Raw genomic sequence first — 27,869 nt, 5'->3', positions numbered from 1 at the left:
CTCATTTATTTTTAAATTATTATTATTATTATTATTATTATTATTATTATTATTATTTGGAGGGGTATTGAAAATATACTGGAGCTGGGTGGTGTGGTGGTGGTGCACGCTTTAACCCCACGTATCTCAGTGAGTTCGGGGTAAGCCTGGTCTACAAAGGGAGTTCCAGGACAGCCAGGACTGTTACACAGAGAAACCCTGCCCACGAGAGAGAGAGAGAGAGAGAGAGAGAGAGAGAGAGACTGGAGAAGGGGCTGGAGAGATGGCTCAGTGGCTCAGTGGTTAAGAGCACTGGCTGTTCTTCCAGAGGACCCATCCACATGGCAGATCACAACTGTCTGTAACTCCAGTTCCAGGGGTTCTGACACCTTCACACAGACACACATGCAGACAAAGCACCAGTGAACATAAAATAAAAAAAAAATTAGAAAGAAAATATACTGGAAGAGACAAGTGATGTAAACTTGAAATCCTAGCGCTCAGGCCGAGGCAGGACGATGGGGAGTTTGAGGCTCACCTGCATCTCAGAAGTAAAATGAAGGGCTAAGGGGAAGGCTTGGTACACAAAGTGCTTGAAGCAGAAGCGTCAGGACCTGAGTTCAAATCCCTAGACCCCACATGGAGCTAGACACGCTAGCACACTATCTGTAATCACAGAGCTCCTATAGCACACTGGAGAAAGAGACAGGGAGTGGCTGAAAGAGAGGATCTAGCCTGGTGGACACAGCAGGAAGAAAGCAAGAGACCCGCCCTCAATTAATGTGGGGAAAAGACGGATGCTCAAGGTTATCCTCTCACCTCCGCCTTACACTGAAGCACCCAAGCACACGTAAGTGGCATTCACACATGCAAGTGTGCGTATGCACTTACACACACACACACAATGGCTAAAAAGATAATATAATTAAAAATAAAATAAGCGGTGAGTGGTGGCTCACACCTTCAATGCCAGCATTTGGGAGGCAGAGGCAGGTGTGTGTTCAAGGCCAGCCTGGTCTCTAGAGCGAGTGCTAGGTCAGTCATAGTGAGACTCTGTCTTGAGAAAAGAAAAAAGGTGGACAGTGGATGAGGAGAAACACCTAACATAGACCTCTGACCTCCATTTGCACATGCACACATGAGCACATGTGCCCTCTCAAGTGTGTTGGTGCGCGCACACACACCAGTAACTTAGTAAACAAAATGGAATACCTCTGTATTGAAAAAAAGAATCCCCTCGTCTTCAAAGCGAGTTCCAGGACACCCAGGGCTCCTTTACACAGACAAACCTGTCTTGCAAAACCAAACCAAAAAATAAATAAAAATTTAAAACTCCATAAAAACAAAGATCCATGAGAAAATTATAATTTTGATGTAAGTCAGAAGGGGCGGGAGAAACATCCGTATTGTGTGAGCTTGTTGTGTTCCGGTTGCTTCCTGCTTTGTTTTCTGTTTCAACCTGATACAAGCTAGAGTTAATGAGGAGGAGCCTCAGTTGAGAAACGAGCTCCGTCACAGTGCTGGTAGGCGAGTCTACTGGGGTATCTTCTTGACTGATGACTGGCATGGCTAGACCCAGCCCACTGTGGACAGTGCCACCCGGGGCGATGGACCTGAGTTGTGGAAGAAAGTAGGCTGAGCAAGACATGCCGATCAAGTCAGTAAATGTGGCTCCTCCATGGCCTCTGCTTCAGTTCCTACCTTGTAGTTGCTGTCTTGAGCTCCTGCCCTGGCTTGCCTCTCCGGTGTGTGGCCTGAGAGTTGAAAGATGAAGTAACCCTTTTTCTTTTCCAAGTCACTTGTGGGCGTGGCGTTTTATCACAGCAGTAGAAACCCAATTAAGACAAAGTGAGCACAATGGCCAAGTAGGACCTTGTAGCCTTGGGGAAGGGATGTCGTCTCTCAACAGAACTGCCCTGTTGTCCAGCCCTTCCCCTGTCCCCATGGTGTCCCTCCACCCTACCCCTCTTTGCCCAGCCAACCAGGCCCCTGCCTCAAGTACACTTGTGGATTCTAATCTTCCTGCCTAACTGCAGTCTAACTTTGGAAGTCAGTCTACCGTTTTCTAAGGTGCACTCCCTGAGCCTACACCTTCCTTTCCATCTCCTCTACCCACCGTCTAGTTCTGGCCTTTAAACTTTCCCCCGGGGACCATGGCCGTCACCTCCCTGCCAGCAAGCACTCTTACTCTCCCATTAACCCTGCTCGTCGCTGCCATGTTCACCTTAGGACTCTTTGGTGCTGACCCTGGGGATGAGCAGAGTCTAACCCAGCCGCTTCACCCTCCTCCAGACACTGCTATGCCCTGCAATCCAGTCTGCTCATCCCTGACTGGGTGGACATGCAGGGGCTGGAGGAGGGTGCTGGCTGCCGTGGCGGAGGCAAATATTCCCGTCTAGATGCAAGGCAGGGTGCTACCTGGGATCCAAAGGGAAGAAGATGGTTCTCTCTGCAAAAGTGTTCTCTTGGCTTTGTGCCCATCTTCCCTCTCTGGGGGCTTGGCATATAGCCCAGGTGTAGATGCTTGCCTAGGATGCAGAGCCCTGGATTCCACCCTCAGCACTGTGTGAACAGGCACACGGTGGTAACTAGTTTACGTAAACCACTCAGGAGGTGGAAGTTTAAGGCCATCTTTGGATGCATAGCTAGTTTGAGGCCAGCCTGGGATACCTGTGACCCTGTCTCAGCAATCCATAAAAGGAGTTCCAGAGTCAGAGACAGGAGCTGAGATTGGGATAGGGGTGTGGCTTTACAGATATTAAAAAAAAAAAAATACAGGCTTGGGTGCTGGAGAGATGGCTCAGCCGTTAAGAGCACTTGGCTATGATTCCAGAGGACCCAGGTTCAATTCCCAGCACCCACATGGCAGCTCACAACTGTCTGTATCTCTAAGAGTTGAAGCCCTCACTCAGACATACATACAGGCTGGCAAAGAACAACAATGCACATAAAATAAAAATAAATTTTAAAAAATTTAAAAAAAAAAATAAAAGATCCATGCTGAGCATGCATGGTATTAACTAACTGATAGCCAGACAGGCCGTGGTCCCGGGCAGGCCGTAGTCCCAACCATCTGTGAGTCTGAGACAAAAGGACCCCTTGAGCCCAGAGGTTTGCAGAGCTGGTTTTACAGTCAGTTGGCATTCACAGAACAACGCCATTCACTCTTTCCTGAGAAGAGAGGCCGGGCAATCACCTTCCTCCACAACGACACTGAGCTACTCACTAGTCAACAGCACTTCCCAGTGACGTGGAAAGAGCAGGGGATAGCCACAGGTCAGCCGCGTCATCTGGTGGCTTTGGATATGAGCGAATGAGACGGCAGGTGACTGACAGGGACATTGGCCACTCAGTGGGACTGAGCATCAGTCTTCCGGATGGGAGGTGAGGAAACTGAGGTCCTCCTACTGTGACTTGGGAGGAAGGGTGCCTCTCTGCTTGTCCCCCAAGTCTGCTGTCCCTGGGCTCAGCATCCCGACCATAACTCGCTCTCTTGCCTTATTTTTCTCCAGGCTTTGAACCAGTATGGCTGAACCCCGCCAGGAGTTTGACACAATGGAAGATCATGCTGAGGGCTACACTCTGCTCCAGGACCAGGACGGAGACATGGACAATGGCTTAAAAGGTCAGTGAACAGCCAGGCACAGCAGGCCAGTCACAGTGGAACACAGTCCGTGTCTGATTGGCAAGAGGGGGTCAAGTCCCACTTTTTAAAGGAACGGTTCATAATTTGTCATATTCAATCATTAGTAGTTTGAGTGGGCTAAGAAAAGTCAAAAACGCATGTTTGAAAATTCACCTCCCCAGATAGTGCGCTGAAGACTGGGGGAGAAGCCACTCCCGGCTCTCCAGGGGTGTCAGATCCTTAGCTACACAAACCTGGCTATCTGGCCATCTGGCAAGAATAGATTCCTCTGGGGTTCTGAATATATCTACATTAATGAACTTCCTCAGGAGTGGGGCACAGCACGGTGCCGCTGGTCTGTAATGCCAGTCAATACTCAAGAGGCAGAGGCAGAGGCAGGAGGATTGCTGCAAGTCCAAAGCCAACCTGGTTTACACAGTGAGTTTCAGTTCAGCCAGGACTGCATAGAGGGATCCCGTCTTGGACTGCCTTAGAGAGGCAGTTCAATGGATCAGAGCTCTTGCTGCTCTTCCAGAGGACCTAAGCCCACATCCCAGCCCACAAAATCTGTTGTCTCCAGCTTTGGGGAGCTAACACCTGTACTTATGTGGGATTTCCGGATTCACACACACGTACGTAAATAAAAAGAATAGAAGTTAATTTTTAAAGCACTTCTCAAGTTTAGTTTAATTAATTAAAACTGCAGTCTGTAATGTAGCCCTCTGGCCACACTGGCTTGGCCCCGACCTCTCCTCCAAACTCACTGGTTGTCCATTTCACTGTGTGCGTGTGTTTGGGAGTTTTAGGGGTGCTCTCTCTCTCTCTCTCTCTCTCTCACACACACACACACACACACACACACACACACACACACACCCTCGGAAGGTGCTGTGAAACAAAAGGGTGTTGAGGGTGTTGTCCTACCCATAACTGTACTCCCCCAAAAAAGCCAAAGAAACCTAAGATTTTCGTCAGATTCAGCCTTGCTGCTGAGGGTTGAGAATGGGCTGTTTGTAGGTGTGGGGTTGCTCTGCCCTGCAGAAAGGATCACAGCCCTAACAACAGTTCAGGAAAGTGACAACAGACTGTGGAATGACGGCGAGTGATACGCTGGGCACCCGAGCAGAGAGTGTCTAAGTGGGTGCTAAAAGCTGGAACAGGGCTAGATGCAGCCAGAGAGGCTGTGGGTGGGGCAGGTGGTCACGCACATGTGGTCACGCATGCTCATAAATTAGAAGGTGCTGATGTGTTACAGTTTCCAGGCCTTCGCGCGGGGGGCTTCTTCTCCTTCCTCCCTCCCTCTGAGGATAATGTAAATGATAAAGATGGGGGTACAGCAAGTCTGGGCCAGCGTAGGATACCTGAGACACTGCAGTAAAGACAATATCAAGGGCCCTTCTTTGACTGTGAGGTCTCGTCGCTCACTGTATTTGAACTCCATCTGCCTTCCTTCTTTGTGTTCTGATTTGTACATAGAACCAGCTCCCCTCCATCACCCTAGAATCTCACCGTTGCCCAAGGGGCAGCATCTGTCCTCCACTGAATGTCCCAGCAGCCAGCCCTGCAACCTAGCAAGCGCCATCTGCGCTCGGTGCTCCCCGCCCGCTGGTTTAACATAGCCCTGGCCAGACTTTACATCCCGCAGCTCCCTGGGGACCTCGCACTATCTCACTTAGTCTGGACCTCCTTGACACAAGCCTCAGGTTTGCCTCCAGCGGCTTTGTGACTTGAACATGCTCCCCTCTTCGTCCGGTCATCACCAAGGACAGAGAGGTGTTTGTTTTCTTTTTTTGAGACTGAGACCGGGTCTCTCTACATAGCCCTAACTGTCCTGGTACTCACTGTGTAGACCAGGCTGACCTTGAACGCACAGAGGTCCACCTGCCTCAGCCTCCCCAGTGTTAAAGTACATGCACCACCACACCCAGCCCAAGGGCCATTTCTTGCTACAGCCTTTCCTTGGCAACCACGGCCCTCAAGCCAATAGCCTTCACCTGTATTTGTAGAGCCAGCTAGTTGAGAATGGTAATGGTTCCCAGCCTTCACACGGTTGAGAAAACCACCATCCTGAGTGTATGGCTCCCAACTTCAAGCTGCCTCTTGAGTCAGGGTAGATGTAACCTCCTAGCTAAGCACAACTCTGGCCTGAATTCTACCTGAATTAGATTGAATGGGCTCCAGGTGGACCCCTCTTTGTCAGCTGGTGGGTGCTCAGACTGCACCTGGTGTGGGTGTTAATCTCTTGAGGAGCATGAGGTGATACAGGACTTTCCCCATGGCCAGAGCCATTTGTCCATCTGATACAATGGGCAGCTGGGGATTCCCAGTCAACATCTGCACCAATAAAGAGAAGAAGGGAGGGAGGGAGGGAGGGAGGGAGGAAGGGAGGGAGGAAGGGAGGGAGGGAGGGAAGCAAGAAGGAAGGGAGGGAGGGAGGAAGGGAGGGAGGGAGGGAGGAAGGAAGGAAGGAAGGAAGGAAGGAAGGAAGGAAGGAAGGAAGGAAGGAAAAAGGGCCTTGCACATTCTTGTTGACACACAGTGCTACCGCGAGCCCTTCAACCAAGGCCAAGTAAGACCAATAGAACGACCACCGCCTATGGTGGGTCTCACATGCTTGACAAAGAGCTTTCTTAATACATGTTTTAAGCACAGCCACGGTGACAAAAGGAGAGTTAGCAAAGGAAACCCTTTGGCCAATACAGGCATGAAAGCGGGGGACTTTTACTGCACTGAGGTGAGGTCACTGAGCTGAGCGCTGAGGTGCTGTGACCTGAAGGTGGCGAGGCCACAGGAAGGGGCTTTTCTGAGCATGTAGGGACTGACTTTCTAGATCCACTGCCAGATTGTTAATATAAGGGCCTTTGCCTCAGCTGGACCTGAGTGACTAAAAGCTTTGTCCTCTCCCACCCAGGAACAGACACACATCACCCACATCTTCATCCGGGGACCCCAGGGAGTGGAGTATGGTGGGGGGGGGGCTGTTCCTTCATGGTTTGATCATGAGGATACAGTATCCACACCGAAGGTTCCTCTTGAGGTCTGAGGGCTCACTGTATATGTTCCAGAGTCTCCCCCACAGCCCCCCGCCGATGACGGATCGGAGGAACCAGGGTCCGAGACCTCTGAGGCTAAGAGCACTCCAACAGCTGAAGGTGGGGCCTCCCTACTCCCACCACGGCCTTCAGCCTGTGCTTCCCTATCTCTGAGCTACCCCTCCGGGCTGCACTCACTGCTTTCTTCCTGTGTGCTGGCTGACTGAGCTTGCTAGGCGCTTGGCAGGGCGGTGCTTTGGGAGCTGGGCCCTGCTTCTGCGCTTGGCTCAATGGTGTGCCTTGATCGTCTTCATCCTGTGCGTGCTCTAGATGTTCCATGCTTGGAGAAGCTGGGCTGCACGGCACAGCGGGCTCACACACTGCTCGGTAGGGTTCCCATCCTGTATCCACTACCCTATATGACCCCCTTAGCAGCCCCCACTTACTTTTCTTTCAGGCATCAACCAGGGCCCAGAATGCTCATTTGGCTGAGGAGGGGGGCGGGTCAGATCTCCCTGCTCCTGTGTTAGGAATGTTTTCTTGGGCTCTGGACTTTGCACATGGAGTATGATTTATCTCTTCTGATCTGTCCACTCCAGATATTTGGTGTCTGGGTTGTCATGAAGCTGCTTGTCTTTTTTCCTGAAATGCTCCCTGGTATCTCTTACTTCCCATGTGAGTCAGTCAAGACCACCACATTTCGCTGGGCCGTGGTGGTGCACACCTTTAATCCCAGCACTCGGGAGGCAGAGGCAGGAGGATCTCTGTGAGTTCGAGGCCAGCCTGGACTACAGAGGGAGTGCCAGGACAGCCAGGGCTACACACAGAGAAACAGAGAAACCCTGTCTTGGAAAAAGGGGGAAAAAGAAAAGACTACTGTATTTGGCAGCAGGAAACAGAAAGCCCTACTAACTGAAGAGGTTTATTAGTCCCGCATCGCATCATGAGATGTCAGCACGTGAGTACAGCTCCCCCGTGTCATTTGTGTGCTTCTTATCATCTGCTTCGTAGTTGAAAGATGGCCGCTGTACTCCCAAACACTGTGTCTGCCTTGGAACCAAGAACTCTGGCTGGTGAGATGACTCAGATGGTAAAGGTGCCCACCATGCAAGCCTGGTGACCCGAGGTCAATCCCCGGAAACTGTGTAAAGGAGACAATAGCTTCCCCATGTCATCATGGCCTGTGCCCACATGGACACATTATCCACATGTCCCATAATAATGAATGAGAGCTGGGTGGTGGCGCATGCCTTTAATCCCAGCACTCAGAGGCAGAGTCAGGTGGATCTCTGAGTTTGAGACTAGCCTGGTCTACAGAGAAGTTCCAGGATAGCCAGAGCTTCACAGAGAAACCCCGTCTCAAAAAATCAAAATAATAATAATGATGATGATGAATGGAATTTTAAAAATAAAAGAACAAAGTAGCCTAAAGAGCCCCAAAGCCAGATGTGTGGCCAGAATTAAGAAATTGAGAGTTTTGTATAAACTCAAAGTGGCAGTTTCCACTTTCATTCATTGGCCAGAACCGGGTCTCCGGCCAGCAAGCCTGGGGGTGTTGTGCATCTTGTTTTTCAACCTTTTGAGTAGAAGAAATCCAAGGAAAAGGACGCTGAGAACAACTTCTGACTAACCATCCATAATCCTGTCCTTCCGTCTCTCGAACCTTCCAAGGAAGCTGGAAGGTCCACTTGGAAACCTTCCTGCAGCCCTGCGCATTGTTTGGGAGTTCTATTAGAGAATGAGAATTTGGCCTCCGCATCTGCCTTTGGATAAGCCCAGAACACGGCTGCCAAGCTCCTGCCAATTCCTCAGCACGCTGGCTCATCCCTGAGGGATGCAGGCAGCATGGCCTGGTGAGAACATCCTGGCCAGATTCCCTTTGCCCTTCTGAAAATCAGTGACGCAAGACATTCCCTGCTCTTCCTGTTAGGACGGTTCTGCAAGCTGTCTGCCACCCTAAGAAAGCCTTGAAACTGGATGCCGAACCTGGTCCGGCTTCCCAGACACAGCCTTCGGTGCTCTGTGGGCATTGTCCTGGGAGAAGCTCCAGCTCGTGCAGTCTGGACCTGAACACGCTTACGCCCCACATGCCTCGCCCTCGGGGAGGGAGGGAGCCTGGGCTGAGCTTTGCAGGCAATTTTATCTGCACTGGAGAGGATCGTAGTGAAAATGGCTTTTGTGGACTAAATTGCGTGGAATTCTGGGAATCTCTCAGAGCTGCCCACTCCTCAGGTGTGCGTGCCTGGCATGCCTGGTGGAGAGGCAGAGGGCTCCAGAGGAACTTCTGAGTCGAACTGTTTCCCTTGAAGAGATGCTGCCCCCAGCTCCTAGCCTGTGGTCCCTATCTCTTGCCTCCGCAAGGCGGCTGGACTCCACACAGGACCTGGCCCAGTTATTGCCACATAGGGAACTCTACCCTTTTCACTGTAGGTTGGCCCGGCAGGGAGTTAGAACTGGTGGACCAACAAGGTCACCAAGAGGTGGCACTGCAGTTCTGTAAATGCAGAAACAAAGGCTCAGAGGTGACAGTGCTTGCCCCAAGCCTCACAAGATAATCACAGCCTCATCTCCTCCTCGGCTTCCTCACGCTGCCTGGGTGCCGGCTGCCGACACCCTGCCTTGCCATAAGGAGTGCACAGTTGCCCCCCAGGATTTCACCAGCTTGCATTAGAGCCCCCGGGGAATCAGAATACATCTGTCCTCTGTAGTAATTACGTGGCCCCCTCCGGGCTTTCTAGGCAGGTGGCTTGGTGCCTCACTTCTTCCTGGGGAAATGGGAGGAGGACTGTGGCCCTGCTTTGAGCTGGCTTTTCTTGCATGTGGCTGGCAGGCCCTGTCCCTGCACTGTATACTAAACAGAAGGGTGACTATCGGTGGTTTCCAGACGTGACTGCACCCCTAGTGGAAGAGAGAGCTTCCGACAAACAGGCCGCTGCCCAGCCCCACGCGGAGATCCCAGAAGGAACCACAGGTGAGGGTGGCTCTTAGAGCCCCAGGGCTGCCAGGGCCCAGCTGCCCGCCTTGAGCAGGCCATCCCCACAGGCAGACGTGTAAGTGACTCCGGCTTCTGGGGATCTCGACTGGTTAGCAGTGGCTACCTTGGAGTCTAGACAAGGGTACAGGGTCCCCCATTTCCTGCTGGATCCTGCCTCAGTCAACATGTCAGTTCGAGATGTCCTCAACAAGATTCTCTGTAGAGGATAGACTTCTGCCTTCCTCACACTTTCTCCAGTTCCGGCTGTAGCAAGGGGCAGGTCGCACTTAGGGGGCAGTTTACCCCTTGGGCACCAAGCATACTGTAGTGACCACATAACTGGGTCTTTTGGAAGGTCTGATGGGCTGGAGTTCAGAAGTGTGACCACACGTCCATTTCTAGGGCTGTGCTGCTGCCTTCCAATCCTGTCTTTGTATCCTGCCCCACCCATGTGGATGATGGGGAATAGATCAGACAGCAAGCACACCGGCAGAAAGAGCGCTGGGCTTGGGGCTGCTCAGTCATTCATAAATCAGCCTGTGCAGGGCCCTGGACAAGAGTCCTTGCAGCCCAGAGTCCTGGGTATCCTCACCGCGTTTCCTCTTCCACAGGCTCATGAAGCTCTGGCAGTTAGTATGGTGAATCCGAGGCGTCTGGTTACCTACTGAGAACTGCCTAATCAATGTGCATGGGACACGTGGCAGTGGAGATGGGAAATGTCTTTTCCTGAGGACGGCTCTCTGCAACCATGCTAGTTAGTTACTCTTTTCCTTGTGGTGACCAAATGTCTGACAGAAGTAGCTTAAGGTCTGTCCGGGCTCATGGTTTGAGGGGATGGAGTCCACGTGACAGGCATGGTGGCAGCGGTGGCCATGATTGGCATGGTGGCAGCAGTGGCCATGACTGGTCACGTTGCTTCTGCAGTCAGGAAGCAGAGAGAGACGGGCGCTGGTGCTCATGCTTCCTCCTTTTCCCCTAGGACATCAGCCCACGGGATGGCGCTGCCCATTTGCAGGGTAGGTCTTCCCTCCGCAGTTAATCTTTCTGTGAAAACCCTCAAAGACACACCCAGGGGTGCGGCTCCTCCCAGAGGTGTCCACACCCAGAGGTGGTCCCAACTCCTTCAAGTTGACCTTGCAGAGTAAACACCGTAGTAAGCTTTCTCCCTCGTGTCCTGAGACCCCTCATTACAGAGCCAGCAGTGCCATCCCCGTCTCTCAAGATGTGTTTCCACTCTGCAAAGTGATGGACTGGCAGTAAGGGCTTCTGAGGCAGGTAGACCAGATGTTCTGAAAGCCTGGCCAGGCCTCAGCTTCGAGCGTGAAGGATGCTTATATAGGGTGAAGTCATGGGTGCCTTGATTTTTGTCTCTGGCTATCCCTTCAAAGTTTTGTCATGGAAGAAGTTTGTCTTTTGTCTGGGATGACAACTCTCCCCTTTCTCATCTCTCCTGGGTAATCAGAAATGCTTTATAGTCTTCACACTCACAAAACAGCCTGCAAAAGACTGGGATGGAGCCTGGTAGAGTGCCTGACTTAGCATATGTGAGACCCAAGGCGTTGATCCCTACCGTGTTATAAATTGAGTATGATGGGCAGGGCAAAAAAAAACCTCACAGCTTATAACTGCTCATCAGAAGGGCCAGTCTGATGTGATAGTCAGGCCCACAGCCATGTTCTAACCCAGCCCCTACTCTAGGCTCGTGGGGGCAGGTGTGTGGGAGGAGGCAGTGGCTGCTTTCCACTCCCTGCAGGGGCTTATAGGCTGCCATTCCTCTTGCGGAGACTGCGCTAGCTGCTCAAACATATCCAGATGCCTGACAGAAACGTCTCTGGGAGGAAAGCCTTATTTTAGTTCATGGGATCGGAGGGTTCCTAGTTGTTTGATTCCACAGCCTTGGGCAGGACATTATGGCAGCCATATGTTGTGGAGGAAGCCCTCCGCTTCTCAGCGGACAGAGAGCAGACAAATGTAGCATTGGCATGCTTTCTCCTTCATCCGCTTTTGTGGTTACTGCCTTCACCCCATCTATGGGACAGACGATGCCACCCACATTCATGATAGTCACTTCAGCGAGTCCTACAGATAAATACCTTCAGACACAGCCACCTGTGCACCTCAGCTGTCCCCGAGGTGGTTCCAAATGCAGGTCAGGTGACTGTGAAGATTGCCCACCACAGAGCCCTTTCTTGAATCCTTCCAGAATCTTCCCTCTCAACTCCCATGTCCTGCTTCTTTAAAGATCGAAGCCTCCGCCTCAGGTTCTAGAAGATGTGTCATCCCTCCTCTCAGAGATCTAGCTGCACACAGTGTCACCTCTGTGCAGGATGACTCATTGCCGCTAGTGACCCATTGGGCATGATCTAAGATGCTCCAACGCCATCTCTGACCTGTGCTCAAAATTCCACGGGAAAAAAAACAGTCATCCGTCTTGGCTGCGAAGCAGGCTATCGCAATGGCTTTTTGTTCAGCCACCATAGCAGGGCCAGCCCTTGTACTCACTTGAACACCTGTTTGATACTTCTTAGCGCTCAGTAAAGCTCAACCATGCTGTGTGACTTCCACTGCAGGAGGCCTGTCTCCCTGGAGAGCAGGGAGCCTGGACCTCCCTGAAAATGCTCCTCCACCCCACCCCCAGGAGCATTCAAAGCGTTAATGATACACCATTTGGGTTTCACACCCGGGGCAGGACATGGAAGATGAATAGACTCTCCTGGTGCTGGTGACTGACGGAGTCCCAGAATGCCCCCTTATGTCTGCTAAGAACTCTGTGACTGCCTGGCAGGATTTGCCATCACTCTGAGCCTGTCTTCCATTTCCGTAATCTTGCTCAGACCAAATCCATACTAGGACTTTGCCTTCGCAGACAGTTGAAGCAATGTGACCATTGTTGTGTTATCTGACACGGAACTGTCACCAAAAGACCTTCTGGGCAGCACAAAGGACCTAGAGGCATCTGAGCTGATAATTGGTGGGTGGAGAGCTTCCAAGTTCCCTGCCGCCTCCCTGGGGCCCCACCCTCACTCAGCCATCTGGCTAAGTGCTTACCGGACACCACGTGACTATGCAGTGACTCAGGCTCTTTCCTTGTTGTACTGTCGGTGGCAAGTGAAGTAAAAACTGGCTTGCAGTTTTAGGTACAAGAACTGCACACTTTAGTCCAGAGACAAGGCTGGCGGTCAACCTTGCATGGTGCGAGCACTTCTGGAAGGCGGCAGCCTGTGGTGTGTGTGCCTCAAGGCCTTGAGGGTGGCGTGGGCTGGCTTGCTTTATAAACCCCACCTCTGGACTTGTGTATGTGCCATCCAGTAGCCGTGTTCTCCAGATAAGAGCTTACTCACTTGAGTATTTCTCGTGTGCTCTGGGACTTTCTCAGCCTTCTTTATTTGGGGTGACTGTCATCTCCTTAAATGGTTAAAAAATGCAGAGACCCAGAAAAGCTGCCCACTGGTCCTGTTGACCTTGCTCCAGCCAGATAGTGCTGGTTTTAGGTGTGATGTGTGTGGGGTTTAGACGGAAGAGACTTAGCAGCCTGGGGTACCCTCCTGTGTGTCAGACTTCGTTTTCCATACAAGACAAACCCCAATCATCTTGAGGTTCCCAATGGGGAAACAGGCTCAGAGAGGCCAGGCAAATGGCAGCTCCTGCCTGGGTCCACACCACAGCTGCATAACCCCACTAAAGGCAATCTACCCCTGAGTCCCTATCCTCCCGAAGTGTTGACCAGGACCCGCAGTGCCGCTGTGAATCCTCTCTGGTCTCCTGAGTCCTGACAGCTTTGTGGAGCCAGGCAACACAGCAAGACCTCGGACCCCTGCGGAGAAACTCTTTCCTCCTAGGTCACAGTCACCTGGAAGGTGTGTGGGTGCTGTGGGTTTTGTGTGAGCACCTCTCGTCACCACTGTCCCTAGCCGTGGCCTTTGCGGAGGAGCGGAGCACAGCAGCTAGCCCTGCAGGGCACACCCCTCCTGCATGGTTCGTGTGCGAAACACGAGGTACAGAGCGCACAGGTTGAAGCTAGTAGTAACTGTCTGCTTCTGTCCTCCCTTTGCTGCCTCGGACCAGCTGAAGAAGCAGGCATTGGAGACACCCCGAACCTGGAGGACCAAGCCGCTGGGCACGTGACTCAAGGTCAGTGGTCCAAACCACCCCTAGGACTCAGAGCTCAGGAGGAGGGAAATGGGAGCACTCAGCGGGCTCTACCTTGAAAAGACACATTAGCCCTGAGTCCTAATTTACAAGTCCAGGGGACCCGGGGGAGTCGTCTTTATTTATTAGGCACAGAGTTTTCTAATACCATTCTGATTCATTTTTGAGGTGTGTGTGTCAGGCTGGGGTCCTGCAGGAAACAGCCCTTACCTGGGCATGAGCACAGTAGGTGATGCTCCCACAGCACCCTCTGACCTGTCAGTCACATCACCATTGACCATTTAAGCTTCCTTCTTTTTTTTTTCCCGAGACAGGACGTCTCTGTAGCCTTGGCTGTCCTAGAACTCACTTTGTAGCCCAGGCTGGCCTCGAACTCACAGAGATCCGCCTGCCTCTGCCTCTCGAGTGCTGGGATGAAAGTAAAGGTGTGCACCACCACCCGGCTTCTCTGTGGTCTTCATGCCTTATTATAATGTTCTTCTCAGGGATCAAATTGCTGCTTTCAAGACAAGTAGCTTTCTGCAGCTGTTTATCAAAAATACATTTCTTAAAAGGAACTTTTAAAACCTTAGAGAGACTTGATTTTAGTTGATGGAGACCTCCAGTATAGATACGGTATGAGCTGGCTTTGTTTCCTATCATTTTTCTGGATAAAGAAACTTGAGTGTCCTGTACAACAGGGAGACTTACAGACGACAGAGGACCTGGGAAGCCGTGTCCTTCACTCTATAAAGCGGTAGAGGATTTGTCTCGTGTTAGCGGCACTGTCTGCCTGTGAAGGACTGTGCCTCACTGGCCTCTAGCTGAGTTCATCCCCCTTTCGGTGCCGTGGACGCTAGGCTCCTGAGGAGTTAGGGGGGACACTTTGTCAGGATCCTGTTTCCCTATGCCCCTCCACCACTCCCAGAATTTTAAAAGGTTCAGGTTTGTTTGTTTTTATTTGTTTGTTTGATTGATTGAGATAAAGTCCTCTGTAGCTCCCGTAGCTCAAGCTGGCCTCCCATAGCTTCCCAGGATGAACTTGAACTTTTGATCTTCCTGCTTCTACTTTTCAGAGGTTGCAGGTACAGGCCACCACACCCAATTTATGTAGTGCTGGGGATCAAATCAGAACAACATTCTGGCCCCTGTTTCATGTTTGCTGAGTAGTTTACAGTATCCTGGAAATGAATGGATGACTCTCCCAGCCCAGATCCTCCCGCTAGGAGTTTTAATGGGTCCCTCATCAGCTCACACACACAGTAAGTCTGCTTACTGTGTGCATGTTTACTGTGTATGTTTGCGGCCCCTCAACTTGAATGGAGTCTTTGAAGGTCTTGCAGTGTATCAGACTCCAGGACATCCCAGCCAGAAATAATTTCTAGGGAGCATTTTCTTGAAGGTAGTGGGGGCCCAAGTCTGTTGGGTGGCATCATGGCTTGTAACTGTCTTGGCCTCTGATCCATGAGCTGGCTGGTACTGGGTAGCCAGACCCTGTCAATTTCCCACTTCTGTCTTTATTGTTGTCCCTACTTGAGACAGACCAACGGCCTCAGTAAGGAACCTGATAAGGAGCAGAATGTGTGCTTTTGTGACAGTAGCTGTTCTATGCAGAGTGTATTTATTGATTAGCAGTCATATGACAGCCTTGACACTGGGACCATAAATGAATGTAATCTGGCGTAATAAGGAAAGAGAGGGCCAGGCTAGAGTTGGGTCCTTTGATAGTGAGCCAGCCGCAATGAGTCCCACTGGGTTAAAAACAGTGGTTTAGTGTACATGTTACTTGTATGTGCCCAGAGTTACACATGCGTGTGGATATACATGTTCTCCTCTCTTCTTCTCTCCCCCAAATTTCTTTTCTATATCCCCAAAGCCTTTGAGAGTATAGGCTTTGTTAGAGGAGAATTGGGGAGCTGTTTGAGACCTTTTGTTGGGACCAGGTAGGCTGTTCAGAAAATTCGGAATTACGAAAGTGGGCGGCACATGCCCTTGGAAGGTGGAGACAGGAGAATCAGGGGTTCAAGGTCATCCTTGGCCACGTAGGGAGTTTGACACCAGCCTCAGGTACAGAGGACCCTGTCCCAAACAAGCAATCAGCAGAACCAGAGGGTGCTTATTGAAGAGCTCAGTAAGACTCAAGTGGACGCCCCATCCTTAAAGCACAACCAGGTATTCTAAAGAGAGTTTTACAGGGATATCACGTGACTGATCCAAGTAACAACCATGGGCTCAGACCAGCTGAGCTGGTGGGCAGTGTGCTGGCTGAGCAGTTAGAGCAGGGGTCCCATGGCTCCTGCCTTAGCTGGGGCAGAAGGCAGGCCATGAAGGGTGACCACAGAGCCATCCATGTGCTGCAGTTCCACGGAGAGGAATCGTACGGCAGGTCAGTCAGCAAAGCTCCATGCCCGAAATCATAGCTTGTGAATTTTCCAAATCAGAGCAAGGCTGAAGGTCAGGTAATGTATGATGCCTGTTGATTTCACCTGCGCAAAGAGAGGAGAAAGACACACGCAGAGACAGAGAGAACAGGGACCACTGTCATAACCCAGCGAAGGTCACCTGGAGCCCAGCATCTCCAGGAACTTGAGTTCTGTGAATGGTAGATAAGCATGCGTCTGAGCCCATAACCACATCCTGGACAGCCACAAAGATGCCAGCAGGCTCTTGCCCAGCCAAATACTAGAGGGCCTCAGAGGTCACCAAGTCCAAGTCTCCCTTTTAAAGACAAGAACACTGATGCCCAGAGAGGGCCATGCAGCAAGCTAGTGGCAGACAGACCAAGAGAGCATTTATTCCAAGCCTCAGATGAGCTCTTGTCTCTGTTGGGAGAGTCCTGGTACCTTTGAGGGGTCTTTTATTATGGTGAGTACTACAGTCCCCTTTAAAATGTCTGTATCCTTGTTAACTGTTTGCCACCATTGCCTCTTCAAGCCCTGAGGAGGTGAGAGTTTCTAGGCAGCAGAGAGAGGTGTCTGAGAGGCTCCTGAGCAGGAACCTTAGTGTTCAAGTCCGGCCTGGATTGAGCACCAAAGTTTCTGGGATCTCACTGGCACCTCTAAGTGAAAAGCAGTCAGATCCTCCGGGCTTGGCGATCACTCACTGTCCCCAGAAGCACCCCACCTGCCCAGCCCCTCCACCAGCTCGTCCTCAGGAGCCCATCCAAGAGTGGAACCCAGAGCCTGTCAAGGTGGGCCTGCCTGTTCTGAAGCCCCCCTCTGCTGGATATCTCCACACAGAGCCAGAGAAGGTCCAGAATTTCCCAGAAAGTTTGCTTGGCGAGCCAGGGCGCCCTGAAGGCCAGGCTCCAGACTCAGGGATCTCTTATCGGATCTGCCAACCGGTGCCTAGCGTGTCTGGGGCTCCCCTCCTGCCACAAGGCCTCAGAGAGGCTACGTGCCAACCTTCGGGGACAAGACCTGAGGATGTAGAGAGAAGCCACCGGCCCTCTGAGCTGCTGCAGCAAGAGCCACCTCTGAAGGAGGGATGGGGCAAAGACAGGCTGGGGAGTGAGGAGGAGGTGGATGAAGATCTTGACATGGATGAATCATCCCAGGAGTCCCCTCCCTCCCAGGCGCCCCTGGACCCAGGCAGGGCAGCCCCTCAGCCTGTCTCCAGGGAAACCACCGGCATACCTGGGCTCCCAAGTGAGGGTGCCGTCCCACTTCCTGTTGACTTCCTCTCCAAAGTCTCCACAGAGACCCAGGCCTTGCAACCTGAAGGGCCTGGCACAGGGCCCATGGAGGAAGGGCACGAGGCTGCCCCAGAGTTCACATTCCACGTGGAAATCAAAGCCAGCATGCCGAAGGAGCAGGATTTGGAAGGGGCGACATTGGTGGGGGCCCTTGGAGAGGAGCAACAGGCCCAGGGCCCCTCTGTGGGAAAGGACACCCAAGAGGCTGGCCTTCTGGAGCCATCTGAGAAGCAGCCCACAGCTGGACTGCCGGGAAGGCCAGTCAGTCGGGTCCCTCAACTTAAAGGTCTGTGGTTCAAGCCCCCTCACTCCTCCCCTGGTACCCTCCAGGCTGTGGACACTGTCACTAAGCTTCTTGCCTTCCTTGACTCCCGCACCCTGATATTCCAGGAGAGCCACTAAACCCACTGCCTGGACTGCCGCCCCCTCCCCAACCCCTGCCCGGCAGCCTCTGGTAGCACGTGTTCCTTTCACGCTTGCCCTCATTCTGCATGTCACGGACACCTGGCCCTGTGCTTTCTGCCCTGTTTGGTTCTCTGTCCACTTGGCATATCCACATGGTCCACCAGCCCACCAGAGGTTGGGAGGCACGCTACGTAGAGTGGATAGCAGTGTCCACTGCTATCATTTTGGAAGGCTTATGATGTATTTTCATATTCACAATCTAGAACCTTCCCAGAGTTGGCATAATTAGTCCCACTTTTCAGATGAGAAAACTGAGCCTCAGAGCAGGAAATTGACCTTGTGATAAATACCCAGAGTAAATAATGGTTAAAGTCAAGTTCAGAATCCAGTTAGGTCTTCTCTGAAAGGTACCTTCTTGCCATTGTCCCCCACACTGCCTTCCAGAAGGTGCTGGAGTGTATCCTCCTGGTGCAGAGCCAATGAGTCCACCTGCCTGTCTTCTGATGCTCTCATCAGCAGACAGCATGTCACATTGCACAGGTGACATCCGTCCCTGTGGGGGTGGCTAACAGCACCCCCACCGTCTCCCCCATCCTGCTTGCCTCAGGAATGATGGATAAAATATCTTCCAGGTCTAAAGTGACCCTCCTGTCAGTCAGGGACAGGCTGGGTCCCTGTGTGCAGCCCCATCTGGAGCCCTGTGGAGGCTACAGGGTGGGAGCAGCCTCCAGGCAGCGACGTTCATGGCTTTAAGACTTTAGAATACTTGGCATCTGAGCCTTCAAATGGCTCAGTGGGTAAAGATTCTTGCCACCCAACCCAATGATGGAACATAATGCAAGGACATGCTGCCCCAGAGTCAGAGGACAACTGTGGGGTCAGTTCTCTGGTTGTCCTTTGACCTCCATATGCATATGGTGGCATGTATGCGGCACAAACACACACGCACATTCATATGCTCTTGTATAATAAATAAACAAATATGTCCGGGTAGACTACTTGACATTTTGGAATTATTTGCGGGGCCCAGAACCTGGTGCTTCTTAAACACAGAGTGAAAAGCGTCTGCTAACTACTGACTAAATTCCACTTAGAGAGAACACTCCAATATCATAAATAGAAGAACCTGTCAGGATGGTGGCACAAGCCTGCCATTCCAGCCCATTCCAGCTAAGACAAACGGATCACTGCAAGTTTGAGGCCAACCTGGACTATGTAGTGAGTTCGAAGCTAGCCTAGGCTAAATCGCAAGATGTGTTTTTGAAAAAACCTGGGCATGATGCCACATGCCTTTAATGAGCACTGTACTCAGGATGGAGAGAAAGGGGGATCAGGAGTTCAAGACCAGACCCCTCTACATAAGACCCTGTCTTAAAACAAAAATTAGGACAGAGTAGGGGAAACCTATGTCCTGTTTTAAACTCCAAGACAAAGGAGGACAAATGACTGCCTCGGATTTTTCCAAAATAATGTTCTATCAAATTCTGGTCCTCCGGGTGTTAACAGGTATGTGGGGCAGGGGTAGGGATAAGACCACAGAGAATTTAGAAGGGGAAAAAAAGGCTAAACAAAGCCCAGCAACTTCCATGGTTGTGGGACTCATCGGAGCTCTAGCTGTACACAGGGATCCTCTAAGGAGTATGGGTCCTCTGGATTTCCCAGATACATTCGATACCCCTGCTGACATCTCCCGAACAGGGCTTGTTCCTCCCTGGATTCAGGAAGTGCTGATCTAGCAGGCGGATTCGCAATAAAGGCAGTGATAAGTGGGTTGCTCCAGTGAAAGAATTCAACACAAAAAGTGGAAGAGGGTGCTAGCTACACTCTAGCGCAGTCACAAAGGGCAGCGCAGCAGAAACTGTCTGCACAGAAGCATTCTAAAGAGCTGCTTTCCTAAGCAGGTAGGGTCGGGATTACTCCCTCAGGCAGTGTCCCAGGATCAATCACAATAGTTGGCGCTCTTGTGGTTATTAGCCTTGCGGAAAGGGTGTTTATCCCCCCGAGTCAGAATTGAATTGGCACGGCTGTTGATCCTAAACAGATACAGTGTGGTTGACAGAAAAATGAATGCATAAGATCCATGGGACTCCTATTGCCATGAAGATTCCTGGGTACCTGTTGGTTACATATCCAGCCTCGGTGCACCCAGGAGTCTGTATGCTACCTCCCAGGTGATTCCTCCACAGTAAAATGGGGAGAACCCTGGGCTGGAGAGTCAGCGCTGGTCACTTTGTAAGTTCAGTCCTCTTCTACCTGCAGGTTAATAGTGATGCTGGCTTCCCTGAGCAGGATGTGGCATTTCTGAAGGGCCCTGGGGAGTGGCAAGGTGCCCTCATGGCTGGGCTGTGTCAGCGTAGGAAGGACTCCTTCCAAAGCAGCTGGGGCTGATGTGGAAGGTCCCTGTTAGTGAGTTGCTCCAGGTTAAGGGTTGCACCCCGCACAACAAAGGGGAGGATCTCCCCACTGGGCTCATCTATTCTGATGGCCTGGAGTGGGGGTTGGGATGATCAGCATAAGATGGCCAAGAAGGTGAAGCTGAGGACCCTTCCAGCGTGGGTAGGGAAATGGAGGTGGTTTCACTTCAGCCTTGAGGCCCTAGAGGGTAAGCGGAGATCTCACAGGAAAGCCAGAGAGAGAGACCCCCCCCCCCACTCTGATCCAAGGATCCTTAGCCTGGAGTCAGGTCAGGCTGGGCTATCCTGTTCATGGCCTTGCATTCAGTGTGGTTGGCCAGGCTAGAGAGTGAGCTTGCCACAGCCACAGGTCAACAGGCACCTCTAACAGCACCTGCTGCCTTCCCTCTGCATGTCCCCACCCTCAGCCAGGCTGCCGCCCCCTCTTGCCGGGTTGCTCTGAACAGTGGCCCTGTATGCTGTGTGACACTAACGCTGTGAGACTCAGTAGATGTGAGGACTAAGAAAAGCAGCCTTGCGTCAACCAAAGGGAATTCACGCCGCCAACCCTGGTGTGTCTGCAAACCTTAAGCGCGGGGCGTCACGTGCTTTCTCATTTTGTGTTTTCTCAGCCCGAGTGGCCGGTGTCAGCAAAGACAGGGCTGGAAGCGACGAGAAGAGAGCGAAGGTAAGCTACTGACCAGCCTGGAGGCTTTGCCCTGCGCTGTGTCTGCAATGTGTGGAAATGTTTGTCTCTAGAGTGCGGCTGTCATTTAAAGGCCGTTGCTTTTTACAAAGGCAGAGTTTCTGTCTTGATACTTAACCCGGGGAAGGGTGTTGAGCGAGTTACTCAGTTCTTCCTCTTGTCATTTCCTCATAGTTTCAATAAAGGTGTGTGTGAGTTTTCTGTGATGAGTGTTGGGATGTGCGTTTCTCACGCTTACTAGCACAGATCTAGGCTCGGTGAACACAATATATTTAATATCTGCAGAGTACACTGGGCGATCAGAGAGGCATGAGCAAGAAACAATCTTCAGACAAAGCAGGGAGGATCCCATAAGAAGAGCAGAGCTGGGAGGCAAAGGGGAGGAGCCCTGCTGTTTCCCACCGGCCCCGCCCCAGAGCAGGAAACTGCAGACCTGGGAAGGAGGGGCAGGCAAGCTGAGTCTAGGGAGAATGGGCCGGTGGCCTTGGTTGCTGAGTGTCCGTGGAACTGCTTAGGTTCTGAATTAGCATCACCTCCTTGAAGTGGAGTGTAGAAAAGTGTGGGATGGAAGACATGATTTAAGAAAAGCCTTTGTCAGTCTTCTGCACCCAAGCCCAGTAGATAAAGCAGCCCGCTTTACAGACTGGCATCCCGAGCCCCGCTCATCCTTTGTTTTTGTTTTTGTTTTTGTTTTTGTCTGTAGTCCACTCCCTCCATGATTTTTATTTTTTTTTATTTTTTTTTTTTTTTTGGTTTTTCGAGACAGGGTTTCTCTGTAGCTTTGGAGTCTGTCCTGGAACTAGCTCTTGTAGACCAGGCTGGTCTCGAACTCACAGAGATCCTCCTGCCTCTGCCTCCTGAGTGCTGGGATTAAAGGCGTGCGCCACCACCGCCCGGCTCCTCCATGATGTTTTTATCTTAGAAACCCCTAAAGCTGTGCAGTAGTGTCTTCCTGAAAAAATCCCACCACGGCCCAGATTGGATCCGCTGGGCAGCCAGTGTGGATGCGTCTGGAACAATCTGGCCTGTAGTCGGTGCCAGAGCCTCGATGAGTCTCCAGAGGTGGATGCCGGTGCTAGATTCTGATAGCGGCTGTTGAGGACCACTCCCAGAAGGCCCTGTTCTCTGCTCATTAGGACTCCTTGTCATGGGTGCTCAGAGAGAGGCAACCGAGCCCCGTGCAGAGACTTAGCCCTGCCCCACTTCTTGAACTGGGAGCCATAGCTGCTTCAGTCAAGATGCTCATTTTGCTCTCGGGGGTGGGGCAGGGAGTCCTGGCCTCGTGCTTGCACCAGTGTGCATGTACTCTTCATGTAAGTTCACATTCAGTACACAGTCCCTGCCCTGGATTGGCTCACAGGATAGCAGGGGCAAGGCTGGGCCGAAAATGCTGCCTGTGGAGAGGGGTCTTGTCCAGCTAGGGAAGAAGGGGCTCCGGTACCCGCTCTAGCTTTCCCCTTGGCGTGTCCCTCCTGACACTGGTGGCACAGACTGGGCCCCAGCCCCTTCAGCGAAGGGATGAGAAAACACACAGAAACAGCACAGCAGTCCGGTCAGGACTCCACAGAGTGCCCCACACTTGCGGTTCTTTATTCTCAAGGGTCTGGTCTCACCCTGCATCTTACCAGGGCCACCCTTGCCAGTCAGAGTCCCCAGAGGCAACCATGAGTGTCAGCCCTCAGCCTTTAGGTACCCCTAGTTCAGGGAGCCAAGCCCTGCTTGGAGAACATCCAGCCTCGCAGACACTCATTTCCTCAGGTGGAGTATGTTCTGGTGTTAACTTTGGCCAGATCAAGACTCTCTAGATAGCATTAAGATTAGTTTTATTCATTAAGATTAGTTTAGCCTTCGTTTAATCAGAAAGTATGTATGTATGTGCGTGCATGCATGCGTGTGCATATGCACGTTGTGTGGTGTGCATGCCTGTATGTGCGTGTATGCGTGTGCTCCTGTGGCATGTGTGTGTCCCCAGAAGCCTCTGGTTGACTCCAGCACAGTCCTCCTTAAAGGATTAGGATTCTGTTGGCATGGCAGAAAGAGAAGGTGGGTGTCAGTGAGCCCCAGTGGGTGCTTCTCCTGAGGCTGAGCGACCCATGACACATTGGTGTTCTTTCTGGGGAAAATCTTGCTGCCTTCTCTCCGACGGTCTGCCTATTCTTACCAAGCACCCTTAAGCCAGTGTTCTGCAAGTAGAAGGCACAACAAGGTCCAGTTGCTAGAGAAAAAAAAAAATGTACCAGAACATCTATCCATCTTCAGCATCTCTTTCAGAAGTTCTGTGCTTTGTGATTTTAATCATGCGCATCCCACGTCAGCTGTGCAGCTTGTGTTAGGTGACGCGGTGCTAAGGTGCTGAGGGGGCAAGGTTGCCGTCCTTTCTTACTGAGAGCGCTGCTTTGCCCTGTGGCCGCCTTCTAGTTTTTTGTCCTTTGTTTCAGTTTGTTTCCATCCCCCATTGCTGACTTTTATTTTGATTTTATTTATCTTTATGTTTAAGACATCCACACCTTCCTGTGCTAAAACCCTGAGCAATAGGCCCTGCCTTAGCCCCACACGCCCCAGTCCTGGTAGCTCAGACCCTTTGATCAAACCCTCCAGCCCTGCCGTGTGCCCTGAGCCAGCCACTTCTCCTAAACACGTCTCTTCTGTCACACCCCGAAATGGCAGTCCTGGAACAAAGCAGATGAAGCTCAAGGTAAGGAAATAACCTTTGGTGAGGCACAGGCTGCTATACCGTGGTGTTCAAACGCTCTCGACCCCTAAACTCACAGGCAGCACTAGTTGGGTGAAGGGACAGGGAGGGGACTGGGGACTAAGGCCTGTGCTTCCTGCTCCCCCCCAAAAAGCAGTCCCCAAGATAACCAGAGGACCCTGGCCGGAAAACCGAGGCTCTGAGCTGAGCACAGTACCTGATGCTTGTCACCAACCCCAACACTGAGGAAGTTGGAGCTACAGAGTAAGTTACAGGCTAGCCTGGGCTACAGAGTGAGTCTCTGTTTAAACATAAAAACAAAAAAAGAAGCCAGGTGTGGTGACGCTTGCAATTTCAGCCCACCAGGACTAAGATGCGGGAGCCAGCCCAGAATACAGAGAAACTCTTTTTCTTAAAAAATAAACAAAAATAGCCACGCGGTGGAAGCGCCCACCTTTAATCCCAGCAAAGGCAGTAGGATCTCTGTGAGTTCAAGGCCAGCCTGGTCTACAGAGCGAGTTCCAGGACAGCCAAGACTGTTACATAGTAAAACCCTGTCTCAAAAGCTAAAGTTAAACCGGAAGGTGGTGGCTTGCATATGCTTTTAAACCAAGCACTCGGGAGGCAGAGGCAGGCAGATCTACAGAGCAAGTTTGAGGACAGAAACCCTGTCTCAACCCCCCACAAAATATACCAGTTAATTAATTAAAAAATAAAAATAAATGACGAAGAAAACCTCAGGTCCTTCTAGAGTTCCTATGGTAACTGGCCACACCTCCAGGTGGGTGCATCCATCCCAACAGCTCCTTCTCTCCCCTCTTCCTCCGGAGTCTGTGGTTCATGTGGTTTCTTTGTGAAGTTCATACCCTGTCTAATGGGCGTCTAACTGACCACCAGATCTGTAGCTGCGCACAATCCGCTGATTGTGTCTGCCCACCTGTGGCTCCCAGCTTTCTGCCAGTGTTCAAGGCCAAAGGTTCTTAGCACAGAGACCCCAGGGCCATGGAGAGAGAGAAGAAAAAGACGTAGCTTGGCTGTTAAGTGCTCTGCTGAAGGCTGAAGCACAAGTGTCTTCAGGAGGCCTCTGGTGAACCCAGCCTCTGTCAGCTACGTCTGTAGTGAGGAATCTGGAAAGGGGTGTCCCCACGGTGTGGTCTTCCTGGGCCAGCCTACTGGTCTACCCTGACCCTGGTCTGCTCCAAGCACTGCTGTCATTTTATAACACAGGCTAACTCACAATTCATCTAAGAGGAGACAGGAACCTGATACTTGATGTGCCGGTGAATTGGGGGTGCTGTGTACCCCACAAACCCTTGAGACTGTGCAAGATCCTTCCAACATCCATCTCTACCTTCACCTTCTTCCAGTCGAGGTGGGAGGGTGGCGTTGACCTTTCCTTGGTGATAGTCAGTCACCTTTCCCAGTGGTGAAACCTTTTACCCTGATTCGGTTTACAGGGGGCCGATGGTAAAACTGGAACGAAGATCGCTACACCTCGGGGAGCAGCCCCTCCGGGCCAGAAGGGCACATCCAATGCCACCAGGATCCCAGCCAAGACCACGCCCAGCCCAAAGACCCCTCCCGGCTCAGGTGAGATTTCTCTCTGGGGTCTTAATCCAGAAGCTTCCAGAAGGTGTAATGCTCGCCTCAGGAGGCCACTGAAAATTAGAAACCCCTGGCACCGACTAACACCCTGCAGTTTGCTGAGCGCTGGAGCATCTGTCTGAGGTGGATAATGAACCCTTGCCTTTCAGCCAATGAAAAGATCTTGCTCATTTTAAAAGCATGAGGAAAATACAATCACGTGGCTAATGAGTGGCAGGGAGGAGCACGCTCCCTAATCCTTGGCTCTGGGGAGGCAGCCCCAGCATGAGGTGTTTTCAGGTCCCTTGCCTCTTTGGAGGAGTAGTAGCCTGGGAAGGACATTGTGCGGGATCTCCCACAAATAAACCTCATGCAACCAGGATGTTAGGAATCTTCTAGCAAAACTCAAGGGTTTTAGCTGAGCACTGACATGCGTGGTCATTACTCTGCATTCCTGTAAATAAAATTCAGTTGGCATTGTGAACCTGACCAGGCCGCAGTGGGCTGTTTCATATCCAGTAGAGATACCAGGAACAGAGCCCCTGGAGACCTGCTTCCAGAAGGCACTTGATGCTATGTGACCTACTCTGTGCTGTCTGGCCTGCATTCCTCGCTAGTGGTACTCAGGAGACCTATGGGTCTCTGTGGCCTGGCTGTGGGTGCCACTGCTCTCCTGGCCAGAGGCAGCCCCTATTGCCTGCTGCATGCTTCTGCCTGGCATTGTAAAGGGTGCGGCCTGCCAGTTGGGCTGTGTTTACACTAAGTAACCACATCTGCTGTCTCTTGTGCGCTGATGATCTAGTAGCATTAACGGCACGTTAAGTGGGGTTTTCATCCTGGCACTTCCCCTCAGCACTATGCTGGCCCCAGTCACACAGTAGCTTGGGGCAAGTGCTCGCCTTGCTCCTCCAATCTCACCTGCCCTTAGGTGGCTCCACACTGATGGCTGCATCTTCCTCACTGGTCCCGCACCTGTTCCTGCTTCTGTCTCTTACGCTAGGTGGACCAGCCAGATGCTGCCACCTGAAGAACTCACAGAGACCCCTGTGAGCCTGATTATAATGAGGCTGTCTGTGGATTTTTCTTTTTAAGCTTCCAAGCAAGAGCAGAGAAAACTACCCCCTGCAGGGGCAAAATCTGAGAGAGGTAATTCCGGGTCCACTGCTCTGGGTGGGCGGACCCTCTTGGTGTGCGTTCTGCCCCTGTACTTGTCTGCAAGGCTGGGAGGGCCTCCTGCTTCCAGCCCAGGCTACCCCAGAGAGGCCCAGGTTTGAAACATCATGTTTACTTTTCTCCTCAAGTGTGGTTTGTACTGGGGGCATCTGTGAATGCCTATCCTGAATGTCTGCATTTTCTTCAGGGACTAGGGCTATTTGTGGGACGGGGAGCATATGCCTGGAGACATGTGGGGGTGCTGGAGGTTTGGACTGTCTCTAACCGAAGTTCTAGTGGAAAAGTGTCGCTGGTAGGCAGAGGGTTTTGCTGGGCTGAGTTTTTGTTTTGTTTGTTAAGAAATGTAATTTCCGGGTTGGGAGATGGCTCAGTGGTTAAGAGCACTGGCTGCTCTTCCAGAGGACCCTGGTTCAATTCCCAGCAACCACATAGCAGCTCACAACTGTCTGTAGCTCCAGTTCTAAGGAATCCAGCAACCTCATACAAGCTAACCAATGTACATAAAATAAAAAATAAATAAATCATTTTGAAAAAAAGAAAAGGAATTATATTTCACTCTGAGATGTTACAGACAGATGTGAGCAGCCGTGTGGATGCCAGGAATAGAGCCTGAGTCCTCTGGAAGAATAGCCAGTGCTCTTAACTACTGAGCCCCCTCTCTGTCGGGGTTCCAAACCCCTACACCTCTCCACACACCCCCAATACCCTTCTCAAAATAAGGTCATTAGGGCTCTGGTCCCCCACATCTTTCAGATGAGGACGTGGGCATAGTGAGGGTCATTGGCTCACCCAAGGTTCTTTGCAAGTGTAAAGAAAAGAACATGCCGGGCGGCGGTGGCGCACGCCTTTAATCCCTGCACTCGGGAGGCAGAGGCAAGGGGATCTCTGAGTTCGAGGCCAGCCTGGTCTACAAGAGCTAGTTCCAGGACAGGCTCCAAAGCTACAGAGAAACCCTGTCTCGAAAAACAAAAACAAAAAAAAAAAAGAAAGAAAAGAAAAGAACATAAGCCGCCACCGGCCTGTGTCCCGGGTGACATGTAGGCAGAGCTAATCCCAGAGTAGCAATGGCTCCACATATCCCAGAACTTCGATGCTTTAGGGGTTCCTAAGACGTGGAAGTGAAGACTGAACGTTGGTGTTTGGGCAGAGATTGGCTGCAGTAAGCATGTTTGCTAGGATGCTTCTCCTGCAGGTTGGAAAGCCTAAGAAAGGCCAGTTCTACAGGCCTCTATCAGATCTGGACGGGGGCCCAAAAAATTTGCATATCACAGGTCCCACCTCCTGCCGAGAACAGCCGAGGTTTTCAAACACAAAACAAAAATCCCAGGGGTGTGGTGGCTCAGTGAACCCTAGGTGTGTCGGAGGCTTACTTAGTACTAGCACAGAAGGGTGTGGGGGTGAAGGACGAAGGGAGGAGGGTGGACAGAGCCTGCCCAGAAGTCCAGACAGCCTTCCTGGAACTGATGGTGTTGGGAAAGGTGTGT

The 27,869-nt window shown here is 51.6% G+C and overlaps 1 protein-coding gene across 8 annotated transcripts in view; it reads left to right on the top strand.

Moving 5' to 3' along the window:
• The window catches only part of Mapt (microtubule associated protein tau), a 95,613-nt gene that overhangs the window by 43,440 nt on the left and 24,304 nt on the right, over positions 1-27,869 (top strand). Inside the window, exons 2-10 of one of the 8 annotated variants that reach the window (XM_038326540.1) lie at positions 3,492-3,604; positions 6,670-6,756; positions 9,521-9,607; positions 13,676-13,741; positions 16,978-17,718; positions 20,863-20,918; positions 23,434-23,631; positions 25,086-25,218; positions 26,305-26,358. In XM_038326540.1, the coding sequence (XP_038182468.1) occupies positions 3,505-3,604; positions 6,670-6,756; positions 9,521-9,607; positions 13,676-13,741; positions 16,978-17,718; positions 20,863-20,918; positions 23,434-23,631; positions 25,086-25,218; positions 26,305-26,358 (1,522 nt within the window). In that variant the 5' untranslated portion in view covers positions 3,492-3,504. The remainder of the gene's footprint in view (positions 1-3,491; positions 3,605-6,669; positions 6,757-9,520; positions 9,608-13,675; positions 13,742-16,977; positions 17,719-20,862; positions 20,919-23,433; positions 23,632-25,085; positions 25,219-26,304; positions 26,359-27,869) is intronic. The other 7 variants (XM_038326542.1, XM_038326541.1, XM_038326548.1 and 4 more) reach the window with 7 other exon arrangements.

This window comes from Arvicola amphibius, chromosome 4, assembly GCF_903992535.2.
Source record: "Arvicola amphibius chromosome 4, mArvAmp1.2, whole genome shotgun sequence".
In the NCBI taxonomy this organism is placed as follows: Eukaryota; Metazoa; Chordata; class Mammalia; order Rodentia; family Cricetidae; genus Arvicola; species Arvicola amphibius.
This window is presented reverse-complemented; position numbering and strand designations above follow the sequence as displayed.